Here is a 24469-nt window from a genome sequence, read left to right as displayed (position 1 = left end):
TCCCCTGGGTGGCATTGATACTTTCTTGTTATTAGGTGTTAAGTTGGTTACTTTTAAAAATAACTGTTAATCTGAACTGAAGTTTAGTTTAACAAGCTTAGCTTTTAGATAATAATTAACATTCCTAGAACAATTGCTTTTACTTTTGTTTTTCCCTATTCATCTATGTAAACTCCCTGTTAATGCCTCATAAATTTTGATCAGTGTTTCACAGATATGTATATTGTATTACTAGGAGTAGCTGCCTTCCTTTTCACCACACATAATACAGGTAGTAACCATGTTCAATAGCATTGAAAAAAGTTGACTTATGATCGTTTTTCACACTTACAACCATTGCAGCAACCTTATAGTCATGTGATCAAAATTCAGATGCAACTGGTTCATATTTATGATGGTTGCAGTGTTCAGGGGTCATGTGATCACATTTTGCGACCTTCTGACCAGCAAACCAGATTGATTTAACAACCCGGTTACTAACTTAACAACTGATTATGAACTATTGTAAATAGCCGTGAAAAGTGATAAGATCACCCTGCATAAATCAATTCATGATAATCAACACGTAGTAGCACTGTCATACAAACTAAGCTTCTAGTAATGACTGTTGTTGTGTGGCCTCTTCTTTCTTTAAAGGTACATTATTATTTTTTTACCACAGGACTCCATTTACTGGGATAGCTGACTTTTCTGTGACAAAGAATAAAGTCATTCAGCTGTGCTTAGATCTTACCACCACTGTTCAGAAGGTCAGTTAAGAGAGTGTGCATGTCCTCTTTCTCTGCTGTTACTCTTTCTAAATTTCCCAAAGGAAGGCAAAACAGTAGATGTATAGAAATAATTGCAATATAATTTTATAAGCAGCTTAGTGATACATGTGAATTTTGGATTTGTATGATCAGATCAAGCAGCTTTGGTTCAAACTGTTCCCTGGTTTTGTTGTTGTGCTCTCCCAAAGCTAATATTATTATTTTAACAATGATTTTTTTTAGTAACTAGTTACTTAGGAATTTATAAGTTCATTATTAGATTTTTTAATTCTAACAGACTATGTTGTTTCTCTATGTTCTATATATGTGGGTATATGCAAAAAAATTCTTCTTTTGTCATATTTATGTAGTGTATATTGAAGGTGGTGACCCTTTGAGAGTTGTATGCAATGAAATTTCATTTTAATGTATGCCGATTAGTATACATTTAAAGTGATAATAAAGCTATTCTATTCTATTCTATTCTATTCTATTCTATTCTATTCTATTCTATTCTATTCTATTCTATTCTATTCTATTCTATTCTATTATTCTATTCTATTCTATTCTATTCTATTCTATTCTATTCTATTCTATTCTATTCTATTCTATTCTATTCTATTCTATTCTATTCTCAGCAGCCATTATTTGTTAGTAGCCCTCCACTTCTAGAGCTTATAAAAACATAAGGGCTTAACACATATTATAATTTTCTCCAGATTTTTACTTCTTAATTTTTTTAAAAAAGGCCAGAATGGTAGGAGGCATGTCGTAAAACAAGGCAGTTTCAGTCCTGAGTAATCTACACATAGCAGTTTATGCTCATTTTTCCTAGCAGCAACTTGTACGGTAGTTGTGGGGTCTATAAAACCAGAAGAGATATGAAACAGCAATACCCAGAAGGCAGCAAGAAGTGGAATACAACCATTCCTTGACTTACAACCATTGACTTACAACCATTCCCTCAGTGACCATTTAAAGTTAGAACAGCACTGAAAAAAAGTGACATGATGTTTTTCACACTTATAACCATTGCAGCATCCTCATGGTCGTGTGATCAAAATTTGGACGCTTTGCAACTGACATTGAATTTATGACAGCTGCAGTGTTCCAGAGTCATGTGATCCCCTTTTGCAAGCAAAGTCAGTGGGGAAGCCAGATTTATTTAACAACTGTGTTACTAACTTAACAACTGCACGATTCACTTAAAATTGTAGCAGGAAAGGCCATAAAATGGAGTAAACTCACGTAACAATGGTATTGTTTAGCAACAGAAAGTGTTGTCGAGGACTACCTGTATATTGATCCAAAAAGAAAGGCAGAACGAAATAAGAGATGCACTCAAATGTAGAAACAATTTAGAGTCAGACTTAACATGACAGCCAAAAATAAATATTTTAACTCATGGCTGGGTTTAAAACCTGTCTCTGGATGTATGAGGCTTATGGGCAGCAGTAGCTTTGCTCTATTTAGTGGCTGGTAACATTTATTTTTTCCCCAGCCATCCCTGCCTATATTTTCACTTTCTACAGCAGACACACAGGATTAAAAAAAAAACTATGCTCTAAATATAGGTAAGAGTATAGCTATTCTCAGCTGAAGCCATCTTTCCAGAACTGCATACTTTAGGGTCTTTTCCCAGTAATGACATCGTCATTTCTTCTTCTTGCTTGGATCAAGATAAATTAGTTTGACTTCTAATCAATTGAGGTGGCTGCTGACAGAGTGCCATCCAGGTGAGATTTTTGCCAGTGGAATAAGAAATAAAGACTATTTTTATCTCTTTACCCCCCCTCCCCCCAATCTGCTGTCAGAATATTATATGTGCAGTAGGGGAAAGGAAAATAGCCCCCCACCCCACGCCCAAATCCACTTTCCTCTTCCAGTGACAGAAATCTCTGATGATTCAACAAGTCTTACCTCTTGGGGCGCAACACTTAGTTGGATGCTACCTTAAAGTCTTGTGCTTGCTACCACATCTACTTTGCCATTCTGGTTCAGACCATTCCTTAAAAGGAGAAGAAAGTGTAAACTACTCCTTCTAACTCTTCATTGCTCCTGTGGAATAAATGATGCTTTGCTTACTTTCACACTGCTGGATGTTGTCCTTTCAGCCTTTCAGTGTCTTTGCAGGTAATATTTGCAAAGCCGAACACTTTTCTATGAGCATACATTGTGAATCACATTTTTGTAGCTACAGATGAAGACAATAGAAGCACTGCTGGATGGATGGGATGCAGAAAACTTTAGTTGGAAATCTACATAACTAATAGATGACCTTCCTACCCCTTGCTTGCTTCCCATTACTTCCCAGTGTCCTTCAACTAGCAAATCTTGCCTGATCAGCCATCAGATCTTCTCAATCTAGTGGGATTTGGCAATGAATCACTGAAGCTGCTTCCCATCATTTTTAAGCAGGAGGATGATTTGCACACACAAGAGGCTTTTATTTGGATGCCAATCATTGTTTTTTACATTAAGGTTTTTTTTACATTGTGTGTTCAAAAGATGGACAGGCTTTATTGTAGTTGTAGGGCACATACCTTACGTGTCATATTGAGTGCCTTGTTCAGTTGTCATGATCGTTCCTTAGCGTCTCTGGATAGAATTGAGAAATACTTGCTTTTGAAACCCTGGAATGTTACCTAGTTTGGGTAATGGAACGTCTGCAAGAAAACAACCAAGTTCAAAGACCACCAAGGACCCTCATTTCAGCCCTGAGCTGCAGGTATTCTCCTTTATTGATGCTTCCCTTTGACTTACAGCAGTGTTTCTCACCCGTGTCAATTTGAAGATGTGTGGACTTCAACTTCCAGCATGCTGTCTGTCTGAGGAATTCTGGGAGTTGAAGTCCACACATCTTAAAATCAACAAGGTTGATTTTAAGCTGTCAGTCTATTGAGGAACTAGTAGTTTAACTTTATGTTTCTTTAACCAACTATTTTATGTGAGAAAAAGCTTTGTTAAAAGGCTTATAAAAACACTTCGAAACCAATAATTAAGATACTTGCTGAGGCTTCTGCAGAGAATTAGATTTTTGGATCATTGTTTAAAAAAAAAAGCTTTTGCATTGCCCTCTATGCTCCAGAAATATTTTACTGACTGTACAAGTCAATCAAATCAAAATTACAGTTTGATGCTATATAAGGATCTTCCAGTAATAGAATACGTTCTTTTCTTTTTAAAGGACTGCCTTGTAGCTGAAATGGAAGATAAAGTTCTCAATGTTGTAAGTATAAATGTTTATGTTTAACTCATTTTTTGAATTCCTTTCTGTTAAGGACTTTTTTTTTATGATTGAAAGCAGCTTTACTTATTATGAAGCCCAATAGGAACAGCAGGCATCTATGGCTCCTTATTGCATAGTTTCCAGGCTTATCTAATCGCCTAAAATGAGAAAGTCCAAACTATTTTTGGATGATCCAAAAGCCCTGTTTTGATACGTAGCTTGCCTAGTTGAAGGCTAAAAATGGGACAAAGCAGAGGGTACATTCAAGCATTCCCCTACATGCTTTTTTTTGCTGATGATTCAGTTTGGTTTTCATCTGTTCCAAAATGCAAATACAAGTCTGGATTGCAGCTCAGCTGATGGCATCTTTTTTTGTTTCCCAAAGAAATGCATATAGATTCCTATCCTGTCATTTGAAAGACTCATGACTAACTGCACCAAGGTTGAATATGAAGGATATTGGCCCATCGGAAAGGGAGTTTGCGTTTATATTCCTTTTCTGTGTGAGTAGAGAAATTTCAGGTCAGGAAATGGAAAACAATGGAGGCTGCTTGTAATCTGACCCACAGAGCAAGCAAATGAAAGATGCTTGTCGGCTTGCATTGTTTCTGCTCTTCCTTCAATCTGCTCGACCCTGCTGAGTTTCAGCAGAGCTGTCAAACCTGGCTTTTTAATAAAACCATGGATGTGCTGTAAGTTGGGAACCACCAGCCTGGGTTGTGTTTGGATGCTTATTGTTCTTTCGGTAGCCATAGTTGTCTTTGTAATTGTTTCTCTTGCTGTGGCTCTTTGGTCAAATGGCTTTATTGTTTTAAACTTCTTACTGAAATAAGGGAATATTAGCCATTCAGAGTCTCTCTGGACTGCAGTGGCATATAAATCTCAATGAATAGTATCATTAATATAGGTGGAGTAGAATTCTGGTTTGTTTGTTTTTTTAATCACTGCCTTGCATACAATTGCTAGTGCAAAGGGTTACTTTGATATGGTGTGGGCACTCTGTTTTGGGGTCTCCAATAGAAGTATGAGGTGAACAGTTTTGCTTCAGAGCAGAGCTCACAGTTCTGGAGATAGTTTTTTTAACGGGAATACACGACAGTACATTACAACAGTAGAAAAATGCTCTTTTGAATCAGAATTGATTTGAAAGGAGAATTTTCCAAATACGTTTGAGACAGTCTTGTGACTGGAATAGGGATGCAGTGACCTGCATTCAATATTTTGTAATGGTTAAATCATTGCTTCCTCCTTTTGACATGAATCAGGCTGTGTACTTTGATAAGACCTTCCGCCTGCCAGATAGATGGTGAGGAATTCACAGTATCTAAAAATACTCACACCTCCATTCAAAACAGAACAATTGTTGATTACCCTCCGTAAAAAAATCCATACGCCCTTCTATTTATGCATTATGGTTCTTTCAATACTCTTACTTTTTATAGTAATATTGTTTGGTGTATGTGCGTGTGTGTAAATGTAATTGCTTTCAACAACTGTGTTCTAACAACATGAGAAGCTTATAGCTTACAAAGCATGTCCATCCAACTCACTGGCTCCTTTTCACTGCCCCATATCCCTTTCTGGTCTAGTAGCCATGATTGTTTAATTAGTGTCAGAGTGTATGTTGGGTTGGAGCTTTAGATGTATTTCTAACACTCTTCCTGTATCAGTGGTAACATTCCCCACAAGGGAGAAGCTGTGATGGGTTATGGCAGGGGTAGGCAACCTTGGCTCTTTTATGACTCGTGGACTTCAACTCCCAGAATTCCTGAGCCAGCATGGCTGGCTCAGGAATACTGAGAGTTGGAAGTCCACGAGTCATAAAAGAGCCAAGGTTGCCTACCTCTGGGTTATGGCATTGGGACAATTCTCCCAAATAGTAGGTAAGTCAAGCTTATTAGTCAGATTCAAACAACATTTGTGTATACTGTTCCTGGCTTTTGCAATATGAGATGCCAGAAGTGAATATTACTGAGGCTGTAATTGTTTGTACTAGATATAAGACACAGATAAATGCCGTTCCTCTAATAAATTATGGAGGTGGAACTTGCAGCAATACAGTGTTAGATTTGAAATTACATGTACATATTGGTGAATAAGAATTAAAAACTGGGTACTGATAGTAAGGAGAAGTTGGAAATACAAGGCTGGATAAGTATTAGATAAGTCTTGGAGAATTTCAGTTGATTGATGATTGGGAATAATAGATTATGCTGACTGACAGTGGAGACGTGCATGTAAGGTGATTGCACTGATTTGCTATAGTGGGCTGTAAATAAAAGGAGTATCTTTTCTTTAACTTTTGGGATGTTTGTATTTATAAATTGACCTCAACAGATCTCAGAACTTATTCCTCTTCTTGGTTATTCCTTGATTTTCTGAAATAATGTTTTACTAGGATCTTTAAAGTTTGTTTGTTTTTACTTTGTGGTTACAATATTCCTTTTATGACTGGCAATATTTAATTTTTCAATTTTCAAATGATTTGTCCATAAACGTTCCTGCATATAATTGTGCACCTGTACACACAGATCCAACATTATTAATTTGCATTTAAGAGAAAATGAAACATCTGAAGTGTAGTGTTACTCTGATGCTTTTCCTCTAGTTTCCTTGAGTGAAATTTTGTTTGCAAGCCAATTGAGTAATTGTAGCCTCATTCCATTGATTTTATCCTTTTTTGGCTCATACATATGTAACCTTTGCATCCTTTTAAAATTTGAGGTGATATGGAAACAGTTCTGAATGATAAACATTGTGTTTGTTGATTGTGCAAAAATGCATTCTCTTGAGAAGACTGTCTCTTGGTCCTTCCTTCCTATACCTACTTCTACAATTGTGTCAAACATATTTTCATTTCCCTGACCGCTGCAGCCGTCACGTTCCAATGCTCTTGGCTAGCAATAGCACTTAGACGTATATACCACTGCATCGTGTTTTACAGCCCTCTCTGAGCAGTTTACAGAGTAAGCATATTGCCCCCAATAATCTGGGCCCTCATTTTACCAACTTTGGAAGGATGGAAGGCTGAGTCAACCTTGAGCCAGTCAGAATCGAACTGCAGGTAGTAGGCAGAGTTAGCCTGCAATATTGCATTCTAACCACTGTGCCACCCCCATGACTGTTTTTCCTTGTTACTTGATAGGAAGAAAATTCTCCTTGGAACCTTCAACCGAGCATTCTATGACTGTTAATATTCTCTCTCAACTTAGTTTGGGAGAACTTTTTAGTTCAGAAGGAAAGACTTGTGTCTAGAGGAAAGAATAATATATTAATAGCTTAGCCCTTCAATATATGTACAGAGTGGGGAAGGGAAGGGATTTTCTTTGTGATCTTGATCTGTGATTGTACTTTTTTTTAAAAAAAAATTGTAAACTATGTGTTTGATGGAAGGAAGAAGTTTGACTTTTTTCCCCCCATTTCATGCTGTACATATCCAGCTGAAGTGAAGTAAATAGCAATTGAGAAGCAGAGATCACAATAGCAACATTCTACAATGGGAAGACTTTGTTCTCTAGTGTCTTTCTAAATCAGCTTCTCTCTAACCAGGTTCAGTTTGCTCTAATTTTGATTCCCACCCCCACCACCATATTGTTAAGTTTGCATCTCTGAGCCAAAAGTTTGGGATTCCAAACAAGGCAATAAAATGTTCTTTTCATTTGAAATATGCATCCATATTTGGGAATCCAAGACAACTTATCATCTCATTATTTTTAAAATAAGTAAATACAATAAATGTTAAAACCTAAATATTAACATTGCCAACTCAAACAAAAATACTTTTAAATTCTATTTTTTTAAATTCTATTTAAATGCGTATTAAATGCTTAATATTGGATTTTCTTCACTTATTTTAAGAAATAGATCCTACAATCAAATAATCACTAAGATAATTAGACTGATATTTTTTCTCTAGATTTGATGCCTAGGTGATAAAATCAGAGCATATTTTTTTGGTTAATGTTGGTGACCACATTTTTGGAAAATGTTCTTCTCTAACTTGATTTTCTCCCTATCTGATGAGATTGCAAATCCAGTAATTCCTAGCTGTTGTTCCTGCTGATTGGAAATTCCTAGTACATCTGGTGGGCATCGGGAAGGGAAAGCTGACTTAAATACAGGAGAGGAGAATCTCCTGATTAATTCAGGGTTTTCAGGTTAATTGGGCTCAGCCTATATATTATCATTTGACCCAGAGGATTTTCTTCTCCTCTACAATATTTTTTATTGTATTCCAGGCTTGTGCATTTTGGATTGTTTCTGTCCAAAATTACAAAAGGCTTGAATTTGTTGTTGTTAGTTGCGAAGTCGTGTCCGACCCATCGCGACCCTATGGACAATGTTCCTCCAGGCCTTCCTGTCCTCTACCATCTTCTGGAGTCCATTTAAGCTCACGCCTACTGCTTCAGTGACTCCATCCAGCCACCTCATTCTCTGTCGTCCCCTTCTTCTATTGCCCTCAATCTTTCCCAGCATTAGGCTCTTCTCCAGTGAGTCCTTCCTTCTCATTAGATGGCCAAAGTATTTGAGTTTTAGCTTCAGGATCTGGCCTTCTAAAGAGCAGTCAGGGTTGATCTCCTCTAGGACTGACCGGTTTGATCGCCTTGCAGTCCAAGGGACTCGCAGGAGTCTTCTCCAGCACCATAGTTCAAAGGCTTCAATTCTTTGGCGCTCAGCCTTTCTTATGGTCCAGCTTTCACTGCCATACATTGCAACTGGGAAGACCATAGCCTTGACTATACGCACTTTTGTTGACAGGGTGATGTCTCTGCTTTTTAGTGTGCTGTCTAGATTTGCCATGGCTTTCCTTCCCAGGAGCAAGCGTCTTTTAATTTCTTGGCTACAGTCCCCATCTGCAGTGATCTTGGAGCCCAGGAAAATAAAATCTGTCACTACCTCCATTTCTTCCCCATCTATTTGCTTTTATAGCAAATAGATGGGGCCAGATGCCATGATCTTGGTTTTCTTAATGTTTAGTTTCAACCCACATTTTGCACTCTCCTTCTTCACTCGCAACAAGAGGCTCTTTAGTTCCTCTTCACTTTCTGCCATTAGAGTGGTATCATCTGCATATCTTAGGTTGTTGATGTTTCTTCCGGCAATCTTAATTCCAACTTTTGATTCATCTAGCCCTGCCTTTCTCATGATGTGCTCTGCATATAAGTTAAATAGGCAAGGCGACAGTATGCAGCCTTGCCGGACTCCTTTCCCAATTTTGAACCAATCAGTGGTTCCGTGTCCAGTTCTCACTGTTGCTTCTTGGCCTACATATAGGTTTCTCAAGAGACAAATAAGATGGTCTGGTATGCCCATCTCTTTAAGAACTTGCCAGAGTTTGTTATGATCCACACAATCAAAGGCTTTAGCATAGTCAATGAAGCAGAAGTAGATGTTTTTCTGGAACTCTCTAGCTTTCTCCATGATCCAGCGTATGTTAGCAATTTGATCTCTAGTTCCTCTGCCTCTTCGAAATCATGCCTGTACTTCTGGTAGTTCTCGATCCACATACTGCTGGAGTCTAGCTTGTAGAATTTTAAGCATAACTTTACTAGCATGAGAAATGAGTGCAATGGTGCGATAGTTTGAACATTCTTTGGCACTGCCTTTCTTTGGAATTGGAATGTAAACTGATCTTTTCCAATCCTGTGGCCACTGTTGAGTTTTCCAAATTTGCTGGCAAATTGAGTGTAGCACTTTTACTGCATCGTCTTTTAAGATTTTGAATAGCTCAGCTGGAATACTGTCACCTCCACTAGCTTTGTTGTTGCTCAGCTTTTCTAAGGCCCACTTCACTTCACATTCTAGGATGTCTGGCTCGAGGTCAGTGACCACCTCATTGTGATTATCAGGGACATTAAGCTCATTCTTGTATAGTTCTTCTGTGTAATTTTGCCACCTCTTCTTAATCTCTTCTGCCTCTGTTAGGTCCCTGCCATTTTGGTCCTTTATCATGCCCATTTTTGCATGGAACGTTCCCTTCATCTCTCCAATTTTCTTGAAAAGCTCTCTGGTCCTCCCTATTCTATTGTTTTTTTCTATTTCTTTGCATTGTTCATTTAAGAAGGCATTCTTATCTCTTCTAGCTATTCTTTGGAATTCTGCATTTAATTGGGCATATCTTTCTTTTTCTCCCTTGCCTTTCGCTTCCCTCCTTTCCTCAGCTATTTGCAAAGCTTCCTCAGACAGCCATTTTGCTTTCTTGCATTTCTTTTTCTTTGGGATGGTTTTGGTTGCTACCTGTTGTACAATGTTGCGAACCTCTGTCCATAGTTCTTCAGGCACTCTGTCTATCAGATCTAATTCCTTAAATCTATTTGTCACCTCTACTGTATATTCAACAGGGATATGATTTAATTCATACCTGACTGGCCTAGCGCTTTTCCCTACTTTCTTTAATTTAAGCCTAAACTTTGCAACAGGAAGCTCATGGTCTGAGCCACAGTCAGCTCCTGGTCTTGTTTTTACTGACTGTATAGAGCTTCTCCATCTTTGGCTGCAGAGCATATAGTCAATCTGATTTCTGTGTTGACCGTCTGGTGATGTCCATGTGTAAAGCCGTCTCTTGGGTTGTTGGAAAAGAGTGTTTGCTATGACCATCGTATTCTCTTGACAAAATTCTATCAGCCTGTGCCCTGCTTCATTTTGTACTCCAAGGCCAAACTTGCCTGTTATTCCAGTTATCTTTTGGCTTCCTACTTTAGCATTCCAATCTCCCATGATGATAAGGACATCATTTTTGGGTGTTAGTTCTATAAGGTGCTGTAAGGCTTCATAGAACCGGTCAATTTCATCCTCTTCAGCACTGGTGGTTGGGGCATAGACCTGGACTACTGTGATATTGAATGGTTTGCCTTGGATTCGAACTGAGATCATTCTGTCATTTTGAGGGTTGTATCCCAGTATTGCTTTTCCTACTTTTTTATTGACTATGAAGGCTACTCCATTTCTTCTGAGGGATTCTTGCCCGCAGTAGTATACCTGATGGTCATCTGAATTAAATTCACCCATTCCTGTCCATTTTAGTTCGCTAATACCTAAGATGTCAATGTTTAGTCTTGTCATCTCTTGTTTGACCACGTCCAGCTTTCCTTGATTCATGGATCTTACATTCCAGGTTCCTATGGAGAAAGAATCTTTACAGCATTGGACTTTCCTTTCACCACCAGACATATCCACAGCTGAGCGTCCTTTCGGCTTTGGCCCAGTCGCTTCATTCTTTCTGGCGCTACTAGTACTAGCCCTCTGCTCTTCCCCAGTAGCATATTGGACGCCTTCCGACCTGAGGGGCTCATCTTCCAGCGTCATATCGTTTTGCCTTTTGGTACTGTCCATAGGGTTTTCATGGCAAGATACTGGAGTGGGTTGCCATTTCCTTCTCCAGTGGATCACGTTTTGTCAGAACTCTCTGCTATGACCTGTCCGTCTTGGGTGGCCCTGCACGGCATAGCTCATAGCTTCATTGAATTACGCAAGCCCCTTCGCCACGACAAGGCAGTAATCCATGAAGGGGAGGCTTGAATTATGTCTATAGAATTTTTAGTTTGAAATAAAGTTCTTGCAGGTGGCGCAGTGGTTAGAATGCAGTACTGCAGGCTACTTCTGCTGACTGCTGGCTGCTAGCAGTTCAGCAGTTTGATTCTGACCAGGTCAAGGTTGCTGATTCTGTAAACTACTTAGAGAAGGCTGTAAAGCACTGTAAAGCGGTATATAAATCTAAGTGCTATTACTATTGCTTTCTTACCCAGTGAAAGTTAACTCAGAGCAGCTACTGTATCTTATGATTGTGGAATTGGCACGAAAGCAGCAATTCTTAATTTAGGTGTTTTTTTCTTTGTCGGAGGGACTGTGCATGAGACCCCCACCCCACCTCCCGAAATAATGTGTAAAACATGTTCTTATTCTTTTCTAGTCGAAGGTTTTGAATGGAATCTGTGATAAGACAATCAGGACAACAACTGATCCATTGATGAGTCAGGGTGCCTGTCTTGAAGAAGTTCACTTAAACAATATCAAACCTGGGGAAGGCTTGGTAAGAATTTTTGCTTTTCTGTACATTTCTAAATTGCTCCCAGCTACTACTTCAAAGTTTATTTAAAGTAACAAAGTCTAATTTATTTTCCCCAAGCAGAAAGAGAAAAAGAAAGTCAAGATGGAAGCTATAATTGAAATCCTGCCCAGTTTTATATGCATTTTGTCCACAACATGTATGCACATATGAAAAGGTGTGGACCACCATCTTGACATTTCTCTCTCTCTCTCTCTCTCTCTCTCTCTCACACACACACACACACACACACACACACACACACACACACAGAGAGAGAGAGAGAGAGAGAGAGAGAGAGAGAGAGAGAGAGACCCATGGACGTTCCTGTTTATTGTATTTAGACTGAGCTGAGAGAGAGAGCAAGCATCCTCTTAATTAGTTTTAACAATTAGTTTATATTGCAATCTGAAATATAAAAGCTTTAATTCTTTATCTCCAGGACTAAAAATTTTTCCAGTAGGGAATTCCCACATGAAATATTCTACTAGGTATATACAAGGGAACAGAGAAACATTTTAAAAAAGAGTTCTCTGTATTGGCCCTGAAATGTCATTATGGAGTCCCATCAAGATTTGCCATTGTTAAAAATTGAATATAAAGAGAGGATTGTTACTAATATTAAAGACTAATTATGTTAAAATTGATTTTTTGTAGAGGAACATTTGAAATATTACGAACCTTTGGGTGGGTCTGTATTCTAGCTTAGAAATACATCTTAAAAAGCTGAATTTGACAACCAGCATTTATTATCCATTTGTTTTGAAGAGTTTTCTAGGCTGTATTCAGACGAAAGCTTTTCAGCCATTCCCACGAGACACATGCTTATTTTGTGACCCTTATTTAAATAATGAGATTCTCCTTAAGTGTATTTATTTTATTTATTCATCACATACGCTTATATGCTGCTTCAGTTATATGATTCAAAGTGACTTTGAGTATAACAAACAATGCATATAGTGTGTTATGATAAATCAAAATGTATCAACTTTTATATGCAGATAAATAATTTTATGCTTATTTATTCATTCAATTACCTAAGGCCACCCGATTCCAATTAGTAATAACAAAAGTAGAAGTAAGTACTGCCAGCACAGATTCAATAAAAAATACCATCCTAACATAACATGAGGGACTCTGAGGAAAATGGGTGATTCAGAAATGTGAAAAATAGATAGATAAAACATCAAGCAACCTTAACTAAACAAAGGTTCTGCTTTATTCTAAGAAATGAATTGACTTGAGATTACTTTTCCTTCTTGATTGATTTGGAAGGTCTTGGTGTTAAGTGGTTTTTGTTTAGATTCTCACCTCCATAGGTGAGGATTTTTTCTTCTTTTTTTCTCTCCTCCAAAAGGAGACTATACTCCATTTACACAATTCAACAAGGCTGGTTTGGTCAGGCTCTAGCATGGTATTATATCAGCCATGCTGTTCCTCATAAATAATTGTCTTAAAACATTTGAGGTATAACTGTGGATGAGCTGTAATTGTTGTTGTTAGCTGCAAAGTTGTGTCCAACCCATCGCGACCCCATGGACGACGTTCCTCCAGGCCTTCCTGTCCTCTACCATCTTCTGGAGTCCATTTAAGCTCACGCCTACTGCTTCAGTGACTCCATCCAGCCACCTCATTCTCTGTCGTCCCCTTCTTCTCTTGCCTTCAGTCTTTCCCAGCATTAGGCTCTTCTCCAGTGAGTCCTTCCTTCTCATTAGGTGGCCAAAGTATTTGAGTTTCAACTTCAGGATCTGGCCTTCTAAAGAGCAGTCAGGGTTGATCTCCTGTAGAACTGACCGGTTTGATCGCCTTGCATTCCAAGGGACTCGCAGGTGTCTTCTCCAGCACCATAGTTCAAAGGCCTCAATTCTTTGCCGCTCAGCCTTTCTTATGGACCAACTTTCACAGCCATACATTGCAACTGGGAAGACCATAGCCTTGACTATACACACTTTTGTTGACAGGGTGATGTCTCTGCCTTTTAGTGGGCTGTCTAGATTTGCCATGGCTTTCCTCCCCAGGAGCAAGCGTCTTTTAATTTCTTGGCTACAGTCCCCATCTGCGGTGATCTTGGAGCCCAGGAAAATAAAATCTGTCACTACCTCCATTTCTTCCCCATCTATTGAGCGGGCTGGATGCCATGATCTTGGTTTTCTTAATGTTAAGTTTCAAGCCAACTTTTGCACTCTCCTTCTTCACCCGCAACAAGAGGCTCTTTAGTTCTTCTTCACTTTCTGCCATTAGAGTGGTATCATCTGCATATCTTAGGTTGTTGATATTTCTCTTGGCAATCTTAATTCCAACTTTTCATTCATCCAGCCCTGCCTTTCTCATGATGTGCTCTGCATATAAGTTAAATAGGCAGGGCGACAGTATACAGCCTTGCCGGACTCCTTTCCCAATTTTGAACCAATCAGTGGTTCCGTGTCCAGTTCTCACTGTTGGTTCTTGACCCGCAAATAGGTTTCTCAAGAGATAAATAAGATGGTCAGGTACTCCCATCTCTTTAAGAACTTGCCACAGTTTGTTGTGATCCACACAATCAAAGGCTTTAGCATAGCCAGTGAAGCAGAAATAGATGTTTTTCTGGAACTCCCTAGCTTTCATGATCCAGCGTATGTTGGCAATTTGATCTCTAGTTCCTCTGCCTCTTCGAAATCCTGCCTGTACTTCTGGTAGTTCTTGATCCACATACTGCTAGAGTCTAGCTTGTAGGATTTTAAGCATATCTTTACTAGCATGTGAAATGAGTGCAATGGTGCGATAGTTTGAACATTCTTTGGCACTGCCTTTCTTTGGAATTGGAATGTAAACTGATCTTGTCCAATCCTGTGGCCACTGTTGAGTTTTCCAAATTTGCTGGCAAATTGTAATTTGCTGTAATTATTCTTATGCTTATTTTATCTTTCTTTTCCTTAATTTAGGGAATGTACATAAAATCTACTTATGACGGTTTACATGTTGTTACTGGGACAACAGAAAATGTAAGTATTCTTAATGTGTTCATGAAAGGGAAATTAATACTAGCTATTTGTGATAAAGTTGAACCCAAGCCAGACCTGTTTTTTTAAATATGGTAGTTTTATTAAACATTATAATTAAAAAGATAAGAACTAATAGAAGCTAGAAAAGGAAAAATTGAAAGTGCAGAAAAGAAAATAAAGAATAGAAAAGAAACAAAAATTAGAAATATATAAAATACTTTCTTCTTCATAACTCGTATAGACAATGTTAGTAACTTATTTAATAACTTATTTATTTAGTAAGTTATCACCTTCTCTTTTCCCCATATTCCATTTCTTTATACACAAATTTTTAAAGCCTTGGCATGCAGCCCTGGTCAGTAAAAGTCCATTAAGGATTACCAGAGACAACAGCATGATCAAATAAACCAACTTTATATTTCTTCCTTTTACTTTTAACAGTCTTGATATTTTTATATTCCTTCCCTTTATTTTTAACAATTTTGATCCTTAATTCCCTCAAAAATGTCCTAGAACTTGATTTGTTTTCATTTTTTTCCTTGTCATATCTTAAGAATTTTTTTTCAAAACTGTAACATGTCTCTTTTGTAAATCCAGTATACTGTAAGAAAGTTATCCAGGTCATTCTTTTAGTTTGTTAAGACATCAGCCAGTTTCATTTGTATATCCAGTGTAGTATTTTGTTACATCATTTCCATAGCCCATAATCTTTTTAAAACCCACTTTCAAGTCAATCTCAATCTTATCCTTTAAAATATGTTTCTCTTCCATATCATCTTCCAAATGCAGTTCTTAAATTTGTTTTTGTGGGAAACTCAATTGATATAGTAAATCTTGCCATTCTGAAGGTTGCTAAAATCTGAAAAGCAATGTCCAAAAATGATTAAGAAAGGAAATATGTGAGCCTTATGTCTGTAAAGGTGCCAAATCACAATTTGGACAAAAATTGGGATCTCTCATCTCCTAGAGATCTTGTGGTCTCCTTTCAAGAGAGTAACTGTCTGGACAATTCTAGGTTATCTCCTAGTCTGGAGAAGAATCCTGAAGAACTGGTCCATTTGCCAGATCTTCATTCCATTGTGGTCGTCAGCTCTGCTGTTTTCAGTTTGCCATTTCTTCCCCCCCCAAATGGCAAAAATGTGACAGAAAGCAAATTTTTAACTTCTTATATTTTCATTTATTTTGCTCTCGTAATCGTATCATTGCCTTATTGCTGACAGTGATAATTTATGCTAAATTATCATGTGCCTGACTGACTCTCTCTGTTCTATATCCACCTTTTGGTTCAGTTCAGTTTGTATGCAAATCAGTAAAAGTGTTTCTAAACGCTACTTGGGGTTGTACTAACTGGAATTCCCAGAACTGTTGTTGAGCAAAAGGCTTAGACTGTAAATGCAGGCTCAGCAAAGACGTGTTTACGTAGTGCACTGTCTTCCTTCTGAAAACACCAGCAGGATATTTAGACTGGGTATAGAAGAGTCCATATACTTCCTGGGAATCAAAGAGAGAGTTCTTAAATGCAAAGTGCCTCCAGTATTGAAAAGGAGAAGCCATGGAGATATATGTAATGACTGGGAAAACTAATTATGAGCTCCACTTTCATTTTTGCCTAGAACAGGAAGATAAGTGACTCTCTTCTATACACTGTCCTGTCCCATTGACCTGCAGATATAGAATTGGATTACAATTCCCATTCTCCCCGGCCAGTGTGGCCATTGGTCATTTGAGAATATTGTTTTGCCTTCTATCCCAAACATTGAAGCAATGCAAATGTTCAGATCTTTTCCTTACCGTGCCAAACTGGCGCTTCAGATTTACTGTTGTTATGTTTTCTGTTTGAAGGTCCCCAGTGCTAGGAACCTTAGCTGGCATTCACAAGCATGTAACCTTCTTTTCTTGGGGTTTCCAGATCTCTGCTGAGGAATCATGTTGCTAAGATAAGCGTCCTTTCCCTTCTTTGTAGCAGTATAATGACAGTGTCTTGCCTCTGGTGGCTTCCTGTCATTTGGTATCTGTCCAGCTGCATCTCTGACAGAGCAGCTCTTGATGCCATGGAGAGATGTGTCCGATTCCTGTCAGGTGACAGGATTTCCAACTTGTTTTTAATGACTTTTGATTTCCTGCTTTTGGTGGGAATGTTTTGACCCAAACAAAACTTTCCAGTCACTTTCCAAATGCTGGTGATGGAAGCTGAGTGTGGGCTTTCCTCCCCTGTTTTGTTTATTAACAAATAAATTCTCAGTTCAGAAAGAGTTGTGTTTTGGATACGCAATGTCTACAGTTGTCTGTTCAGAGAGAGAGATTGGCTAGGTCCCTCAAAGGAATGTTGTTACTAAGAAGAGGAAGTTATCTTGGAGTCTGTATGTTTCCCAACGTCTCTCCTCTCTTTTGCCAGAGCTCCCATTTATGAAAATGCAACAAGTATAGCTTTGCCTCTTGATGCTGATGTGTAACATAGGAATGCCTTAGATCAGTCAGATGACAGTGAGGATTTCTTTCCTAGTAAGATTTTCCATCTCAGGTAGCCCCCAAGGGGATTGTCTTGTCCTGCATTGCACCTGATAAGGGAACAAGGGAAATGAGCCATTTGTTTCAGCTGATTTGAGTCACACAGGTCAACTCAGGACCATTTTTCTTTCTCTGTGATGTGAACTGTCAGAGAATCCACTGGAACAGATTTAAAGCTGCAGAGCCATTTTGAACAAAGGCTGCAACACTGCTTTCCTTGTACTGTAGAACTGAGCAAAATTCTCCGAATTGTCCTACTATATGTTTGCCATCCCAGCAGAACTTTCTCCTCTTCACCCCACATCCTGATGGGAGTCTCTCTGCAGCAGACTTTAAAGGCACCTAAAGGAGTTCTGGAATGATTTTCCTCCTGTTTCTTCGGCAAAAATATTTTCCATCAACAGGAGATGTTGAATGATTCGAAAGCTGCCTGCTAATAGATAATCAAACAATTCATCTCTCTTCCTAGGAGATCTGAGCTATAAAAGTTTTTAACGGTTCTCTCTTTCAAGTTGTTGGGAATTGAGACAAGTGACTTCATTCACTCTGTTAGAGTGGCCTAATTAAATTTCAGGTGTCTTATTAGAGAAGTAGAAAAGAAATCTGCAGACTGAAATGACCTTTCACCTCTTTTTCCCTGCTCAATTGCTAGCCTTTGACTCAGTGTAAGAAAAGTCCTTTTTTTGCTTTTTAACAATTGACTAGTTATATTTAATGACTAGTTGTAGGGACCTGCCTTTGGAGGAGGCAGCTGTGGCTCATGCAGAAACACTGCATTTATACAGCTTTTCTGCCAAGGGTGTACCATTTGAAAAATTTTAAATTGGAAATTATTATTTGTTTTGTTTTGTATTTATACTATATAGTCTCCTGCTGATCGGTCTCAGAAAATCCATGCTGGTGACGAAGTGATTCAGGTGAACCGGCAGACAGTGGTAAGTCAACAAACACTGCAAAAGAGGTTCAGAAGACACCACTTAGAATCAAAATTTAACCTGATTTACTAATAATTATTTCTGTTGCATTCCTTTCTTTTTATTCTGAACCGTTCCTTATACCTTAATGCATTTAATAACAAAATCATCTGTTAAAGGAATGTCACAAATTACTGTGGTTAAAGAAAAACACAGATAATTGATACATATAAAAAAATTACAAACATTTAGAGGAATAATATTCATCTTGAATGTGGGCTGCTGAAAACATTCATGGATTATTAAGTGTTTTGTGAATCTATCCCAGTGAAATCTGTAGGATCATTATGCATGGAATATTGTAAATGTTCATAAATTCAGCTTCTGACATCTTTACAATTACAAATCATTACAATTATGATGAATAGTTGATCGTAAACTTTATAAATAAACATATTACTATTTAAGAGAATTAGCATTTTATTATGGGAAATATTTCCACTTCAAAGAAAGGATTCTTAGTCATCCCTTTACAAATTTTCTCTGCCTTATGTGATTTTGTGCTTCTGCCCTGATTGTAAGCAAGAGATGTTGCTTGCTAGCCTACAACGTTTTGAGCAATATAGTCAAGCAGCACAAAACTAAACATTATATTCTTGGCCATTTAAGCAAAAGGTGCTTTGCGCCTTTCCATTGTAATCAAGGACGCACAGAGGACTTTGGAGGAACAGGAATTTGGGTGGCATATTTCCATTTTGAAATTGTATTCAGGTTTAATTGCCTTCATTATCTCCATCGTTATTCCTCCTTTGCCCCAGGATAGGAGGAATTGTTCCCTGTTTATTATTTGCATTCCCTAGCCTAACAGTAATCATAGTCTCTGACAAAAAAAGAAAAAATGGAGATGATATGGTTGGGGGTTAAAAAAGACAAAATTAAAATCTACTTTTTCTTGTAAAGGGTAGTTTTTTTGCTTCTTGAAATGTCCGAATGGCTTGAAAGTTTATAGAACTATTGGAAGTGGCCTGTTAAGAGCAAAAGACTTATTATGTTCAGGAAAACTGGAGAATGCTCATTGGTGTAACGCTTCATCTTCTACAGGAATTAATCATGTCTACCTACTTGGGGTAATATATAGACTGAATATTATTTATTCCATAATGGTTCTTCCTCTAAAGCCATTCAACATGTGACATCCAAGAGGTTTACAGAGATAATATAGCTAAGACTAGTGATATCCTGTTTGTCCATAATCTCAAAGGAGAAGACTGTGTCCATTGAAAGTTTGCACTTACACTGTTGAAAGCATGCCAAGAAAAACCATAGCTATGGGAAACATTTTGATTTTCTTCTGATACCCTTATTTTAAATTCATTTCTTAAATTATATTTAATTAAAAGATTTATATGTTATGTGTTTTAAAAGGTGGGATGGCAGTTGAAGAATCTCGTCAGGAAGCTTCGTGAGAATCCTTTGGGAGTTACTCTACTAGTAAAGAAACGCCATACAGGATCTTTTAATTTTACCCCTGCACCGCTTAAAAATCTGAGGTGGAAACCACCACTTGTACAGGTAATATGAAGTTACACAAAGTTTTTGTTTCCCCTTTACAGAAACCCTTTCTCATTTATTTATTTAGTGAATACATATATTTTGTCTCCATAATTGGTCACAGAACCTTTTAATTATAATTTGCTATTATGCAAAATACCTTGGGTTTTACAAAGCTAGGGTGGGATAGAAATGTTGTCATAAATACAGTTTTCATGTTGAAAAAATATATACTCTTTTCATGTTACCTTATTCCAGACTACAGAAAAAGTGATCCATTTAAACATGCAAGAAAAGCACTTGATTCAGTCCTTATTGAATTGTCCTTTTTCATATCGCTACTGATTGAATTTGTTTGATATCTGGTGATTTTCACTTCAAAAAAACTAAAATAATACAGAACAAAAAGATATCTTCTCAGAACATGAAAAGTTAGTATGTCAGAAAATAAGATTTTTAAATTAGCTGTGATTCTTATATTCCAGTTTCCTGTATGTAGTTTTTGGGTTTGGGTTTCTGATCTTTTAATCACTGGCATTTGTCCCAGTGATCTTTCATCTATATATATTCCTGCAGGAAGGATTGTCCAGCATAAGACATTTTTGAATCGCTTATATCTTTCTTCCCTTATTTCCTTTGGAACTACTTCTTAAAATGCTCCAACTTTGATCTCAGAAAATAAAAGGAAAAAAAGGAGTCAATTCTAATGATAGCATACCTAAAAATGTATACTTACTTGGTTGTTATGGATTATAATGGGATGAGGAAATGAAGCAGTCTCTGAGGTTGAAACATTTTAGAGCATTTTAGTTCATAACAGAATTTTTCAGTTAAGCTAAGAAGATGATTTATGACACATGTTTTTTAAAAAATCACAGTATATAGAAGGGTGAGGGGTGACATGATAGCAGTGTTCCAATATCTCAGGGGCTGCCACAAAGAAGGGGGAGCCAGGCTGTTCTCCAGAGCACCTGAGAGCAGGACAAGAAGCAATGGATGGAAACTAGTCAAGGAGAGAAGCAACCTAGAACTAAGGAGAAATTTCCTGACAGTTAGAACAATTAATCAGTGGAACAACCTGCCTCCAGAAGTGGTGAATGCTCCAACACTGGAAGTTTTTAAGAAGAGACTGGACAGCCATTTGTCTGAAATGGTATAGGGTTTCCTGCCTTAGCAGGGGGTTGGACTAGATGACCTCCAAGGTCCCTTCCATCTTCTTCTTCTTCCTTCTTCTTCTTCTTCTTCTTCTTCTTCTTCTTCTTCTTCTTCTTCTTCTTCTTCTTCTTCTTCTTCTTCTTCTTCTTCTTCTTCTTCTTCTTCTTCTTCTTCTTCTTATTATTATTATTATTATTATTATTTATTATTATTATTATTATTATTATTATTATTATTATTATTATTATTATTATTATTATTATTATTATTATTATTATTATTATTATTATTATTATTATTATTACAAATCAACCCAGTCAAATTAGCTCAAAACCCAGTAAATGGATATTAATTCTAAGATAGCTAAGACAAAACAGTACATTAAAACAATTCCCTGGGATAGGATGAAGTATTTATTTATTTAATGTGATTGCCCATTTCAAACAAATCTGTGTGGCTAATAACAATTTAAAAAACAGCAAGAAAACCAACAAAACATACAAAATAAATAGTCAGCAGATGAGATAAAATAATAACAAAACTCACCAACCAATACACATTTAACATACGGTACATATTTAAATAAAAATACTTCATGGGATCCAACAGATACTCTGATCTAACACCTGGAAGCATAGCCATGCCCTCAGGCCAATAGGGTTAGGCCAATCTGATATACATCCCTAGTAATTTGAAACAGATGTTAACCTAGAACTGTCAACTAAGTAAGATTCAGTTAGAAGAGCCAAATCTCAACCTAACTGCATTTTTAAAAAAAAGTAGAGAGGTTTAAATACCTTAAAAACATTGCATTTCTACAGAAATAGAGAAAGGAGAGATAATGATTTACAGATTTGCAGGTAGGTCATTAAAGAGCTAGAACTTGAAAACCTTGACCTTGGAAGGAAGAACTGAAAGAAGAGGAATATAAAGAACAAACTGCATTTTGGGAAGAAATAAGGCCAGACAAATCTAGAGAGTTTATGATCAAAGGGCTCCAAAGACAAAACTTTGGTCATTTAAACTAGGCTTTGTCTCCCAATAGAGAGCCAGTGGAAAGGCCTGCAATGTACCGAGATATATTAGGAAGTCTGCAAATGTGTGTTTATAAATAAATAATATTAAAAACTAATAATTGGTATATGATAAAAACTGATTTTATCAAAATAGTTTTACAGCCAAAAGTTTTTTTTTAAAAAAATGAAATTAATTTGTGAAAGCTCCTTTTATAGCAATTGCACAAAACAAATAAAAGAATAAGGAAGAATTTTTTTTTTACCCTCAACTCCCAGAACCTTCTTAACTGGGGTGGATATCTAAAAGACTATTTGAGCTGAATTGTTTATACTCCTTTGGAAAAGTTGAATTCAGGAAATAACCATAGATAGTTGCACACTAGAAAAATTGTGACCAAATATTGCATTTGTCAAAGATTAATCTTTATAGCCTATCTGAATTTTGCTGTTGTGCTGAATTATGCTATTTCCCCTTGAAGTGTCAATTGCTGGTATTAGCAAAATTGGAGGCATTGTGAAACCTGGGAGGGAAAAAGGGTGTGGAAGATACAGGGATTAAAATCTTTTCAAAGAGAATTTCTTTGGGGTCTAAGCAGATAATGGCAAGGGAAGGGAATTCAATATCTCTAACGAAGAATCCACCGAGGGAAATAGCGTGTCTTATATGAATTAAAATATAGTATCTTGTTTTCTTGAACCATATTAATTCATGCTATAAGTAGAATGAAATCTATACTTTTCTTCAAGTTATTTAGGATTTGAACCATATGTAGAAGCAACATTTAGAATCTAGCCCAGTGGTGGCGAACCTATGGCACGCGTGCCTGAGGCGGCACGCAGAGCCCTCTCTGTTGGCACGTGTGCCATCACCCCAGCCCTGTCTCCCCCTGCGCCCCCCTCCTCACCAGCAGCCCCCCTGGAGGAGAGTTGCCCCTAGGCATGACCTGCATGGAGCAGTGCTACATGGAAGCCGGGCAGCAGGGATAAGACTGCAGGGATAAGACTCTGCCCTCAGGCTCCATCACGCACAGATGTTGCTGCAGGGCACAGGCTGAGGGTGTGGCCGCCATGGCGATCTGCAGCGGGCTGTGGAGGTGGTAGGTGACCCTGCAGGCAGGTGTGGGGGGGATGGAGTGGGGGCAGGCAGGGCGGTTTTTGGGCACTTGGTATCTAAAAGGTTTGCCATCACTGATCTAACTGAATTACCCTATGAGACTAATCACTTAAATGCTTGATGCGGTTTGGAGAGAGATCATATTGGGAAAATGGCTTCCATCTTGATGAACAATCTTACACCACCCTCAGACAGCATCAGTCTCTAGCAGGGTAAAAATATTAGAACTTCTGCTTAATTCTTAATTTGTGCCTATAATTTTTTTTTAGCAATTCTCTATAAAACAATAGTTCCTAAAGGTGCTTCTGAGTTTGTGTTTGGCTTAAAGGCTTTGGCCAAACCTAAGTCCAATATGATAGAATACCAAAAATGTAAGGCACCTCTGTGTAGTGTTTATTTTTAAAATATCATACAGGTCCTTATTGTCAACAATCCTAGGTAATTAGCGTGTGATAAAAGTCCAGAGATATGGTTTTATCTTAAAATAAGGTATTTAAAGAAATAATTGTTTCCAGTTTCCAATGGATCAGATAAAATTAGGGAATGAGGAATAATGTGAGTGTATAGTAGAGGAACTGGCCTGACCGCATTTTGTAGTTTTAAAGTTACTTAAGAACTATTGTACCTTCTCACTGTAGACCAGCCTACACCCAGCTACAGCTCAGTCATCGGAAAACACCAAGGAGACATCACTGAAGAAAGAGAAACCAGCCATTCTGGATCTTTACATACCTCCACCGCCAGCTGTTCCCTATGCACCCCGGTATGCCAGCAGCCACATATTACTTGAAAAGAACCGCTCATGATTATCTGGCTATTTGCATTCATTCCCCAGATGAATTACTTTGTCGCAATCAGGATTTACTCGGTGCTTCACACATATTTGAGCTCTTAAATGTACGGCGGTGTTATTTTCTGAAAAAGTCTTTGTCACTAGAATTATATAGCACAGTTTTGCCCTAAAAGGGAAATTCTTTAAAAAAAACACCAAAAACTTAAATAGAAGTGTATCATTGAGTTAGGGGTAGTGCTTGCTTACACTCTTAAATTTTGTCCATTATGTATCTCTGCTTCCTAAAAAGTTCATATCTAGCCCATAGGCATTTTTATTTCTCTTTTCTAAGTGGTTGTGCCTCTAAAGCTTCTGAATCCAAGTTGGTGTGCTAAAATAACTTTAAGCAGCTGAAATGACTTAAGTTGCCTCATCA

General features: G+C 37.7%; 1 protein-coding gene across 3 annotated transcripts in view; it reads left to right on the top strand.

Moving 5' to 3' along the window:
• Window positions 1–24469, top strand: part of CNKSR3 (CNKSR family member 3) — a 78251-nt gene that overhangs the window by 47533 nt on the left and 6249 nt on the right. For all 3 annotated transcript variants that reach the window (XM_081346779.1, XM_081346781.1, XM_081346780.1), the window contains 7 exons: window positions 662–749; window positions 3937–3978; window positions 11888–12007; window positions 14944–15003; window positions 18378–18446; window positions 19851–19997; window positions 23900–24024. In XM_081346779.1, coding sequence (XP_081202905.1) covers window positions 662–749; window positions 3937–3978; window positions 11888–12007; window positions 14944–15003; window positions 18378–18446; window positions 19851–19997; window positions 23900–24024 — 651 coding nt within the window. The remainder of the gene's footprint in view (window positions 1–661; window positions 750–3936; window positions 3979–11887; window positions 12008–14943; window positions 15004–18377; window positions 18447–19850; window positions 19998–23899; window positions 24025–24469) is intronic.

The sequence above is a fragment of the Vipera berus genome (genome assembly GCF_964194415.1).
Source record: "Vipera berus genome assembly, chromosome: 1".
Classification (NCBI taxonomy): Eukaryota; Metazoa; Chordata; class Lepidosauria; order Squamata; family Viperidae; genus Vipera; species Vipera berus.
This window is presented reverse-complemented; position numbering and strand designations above follow the sequence as displayed.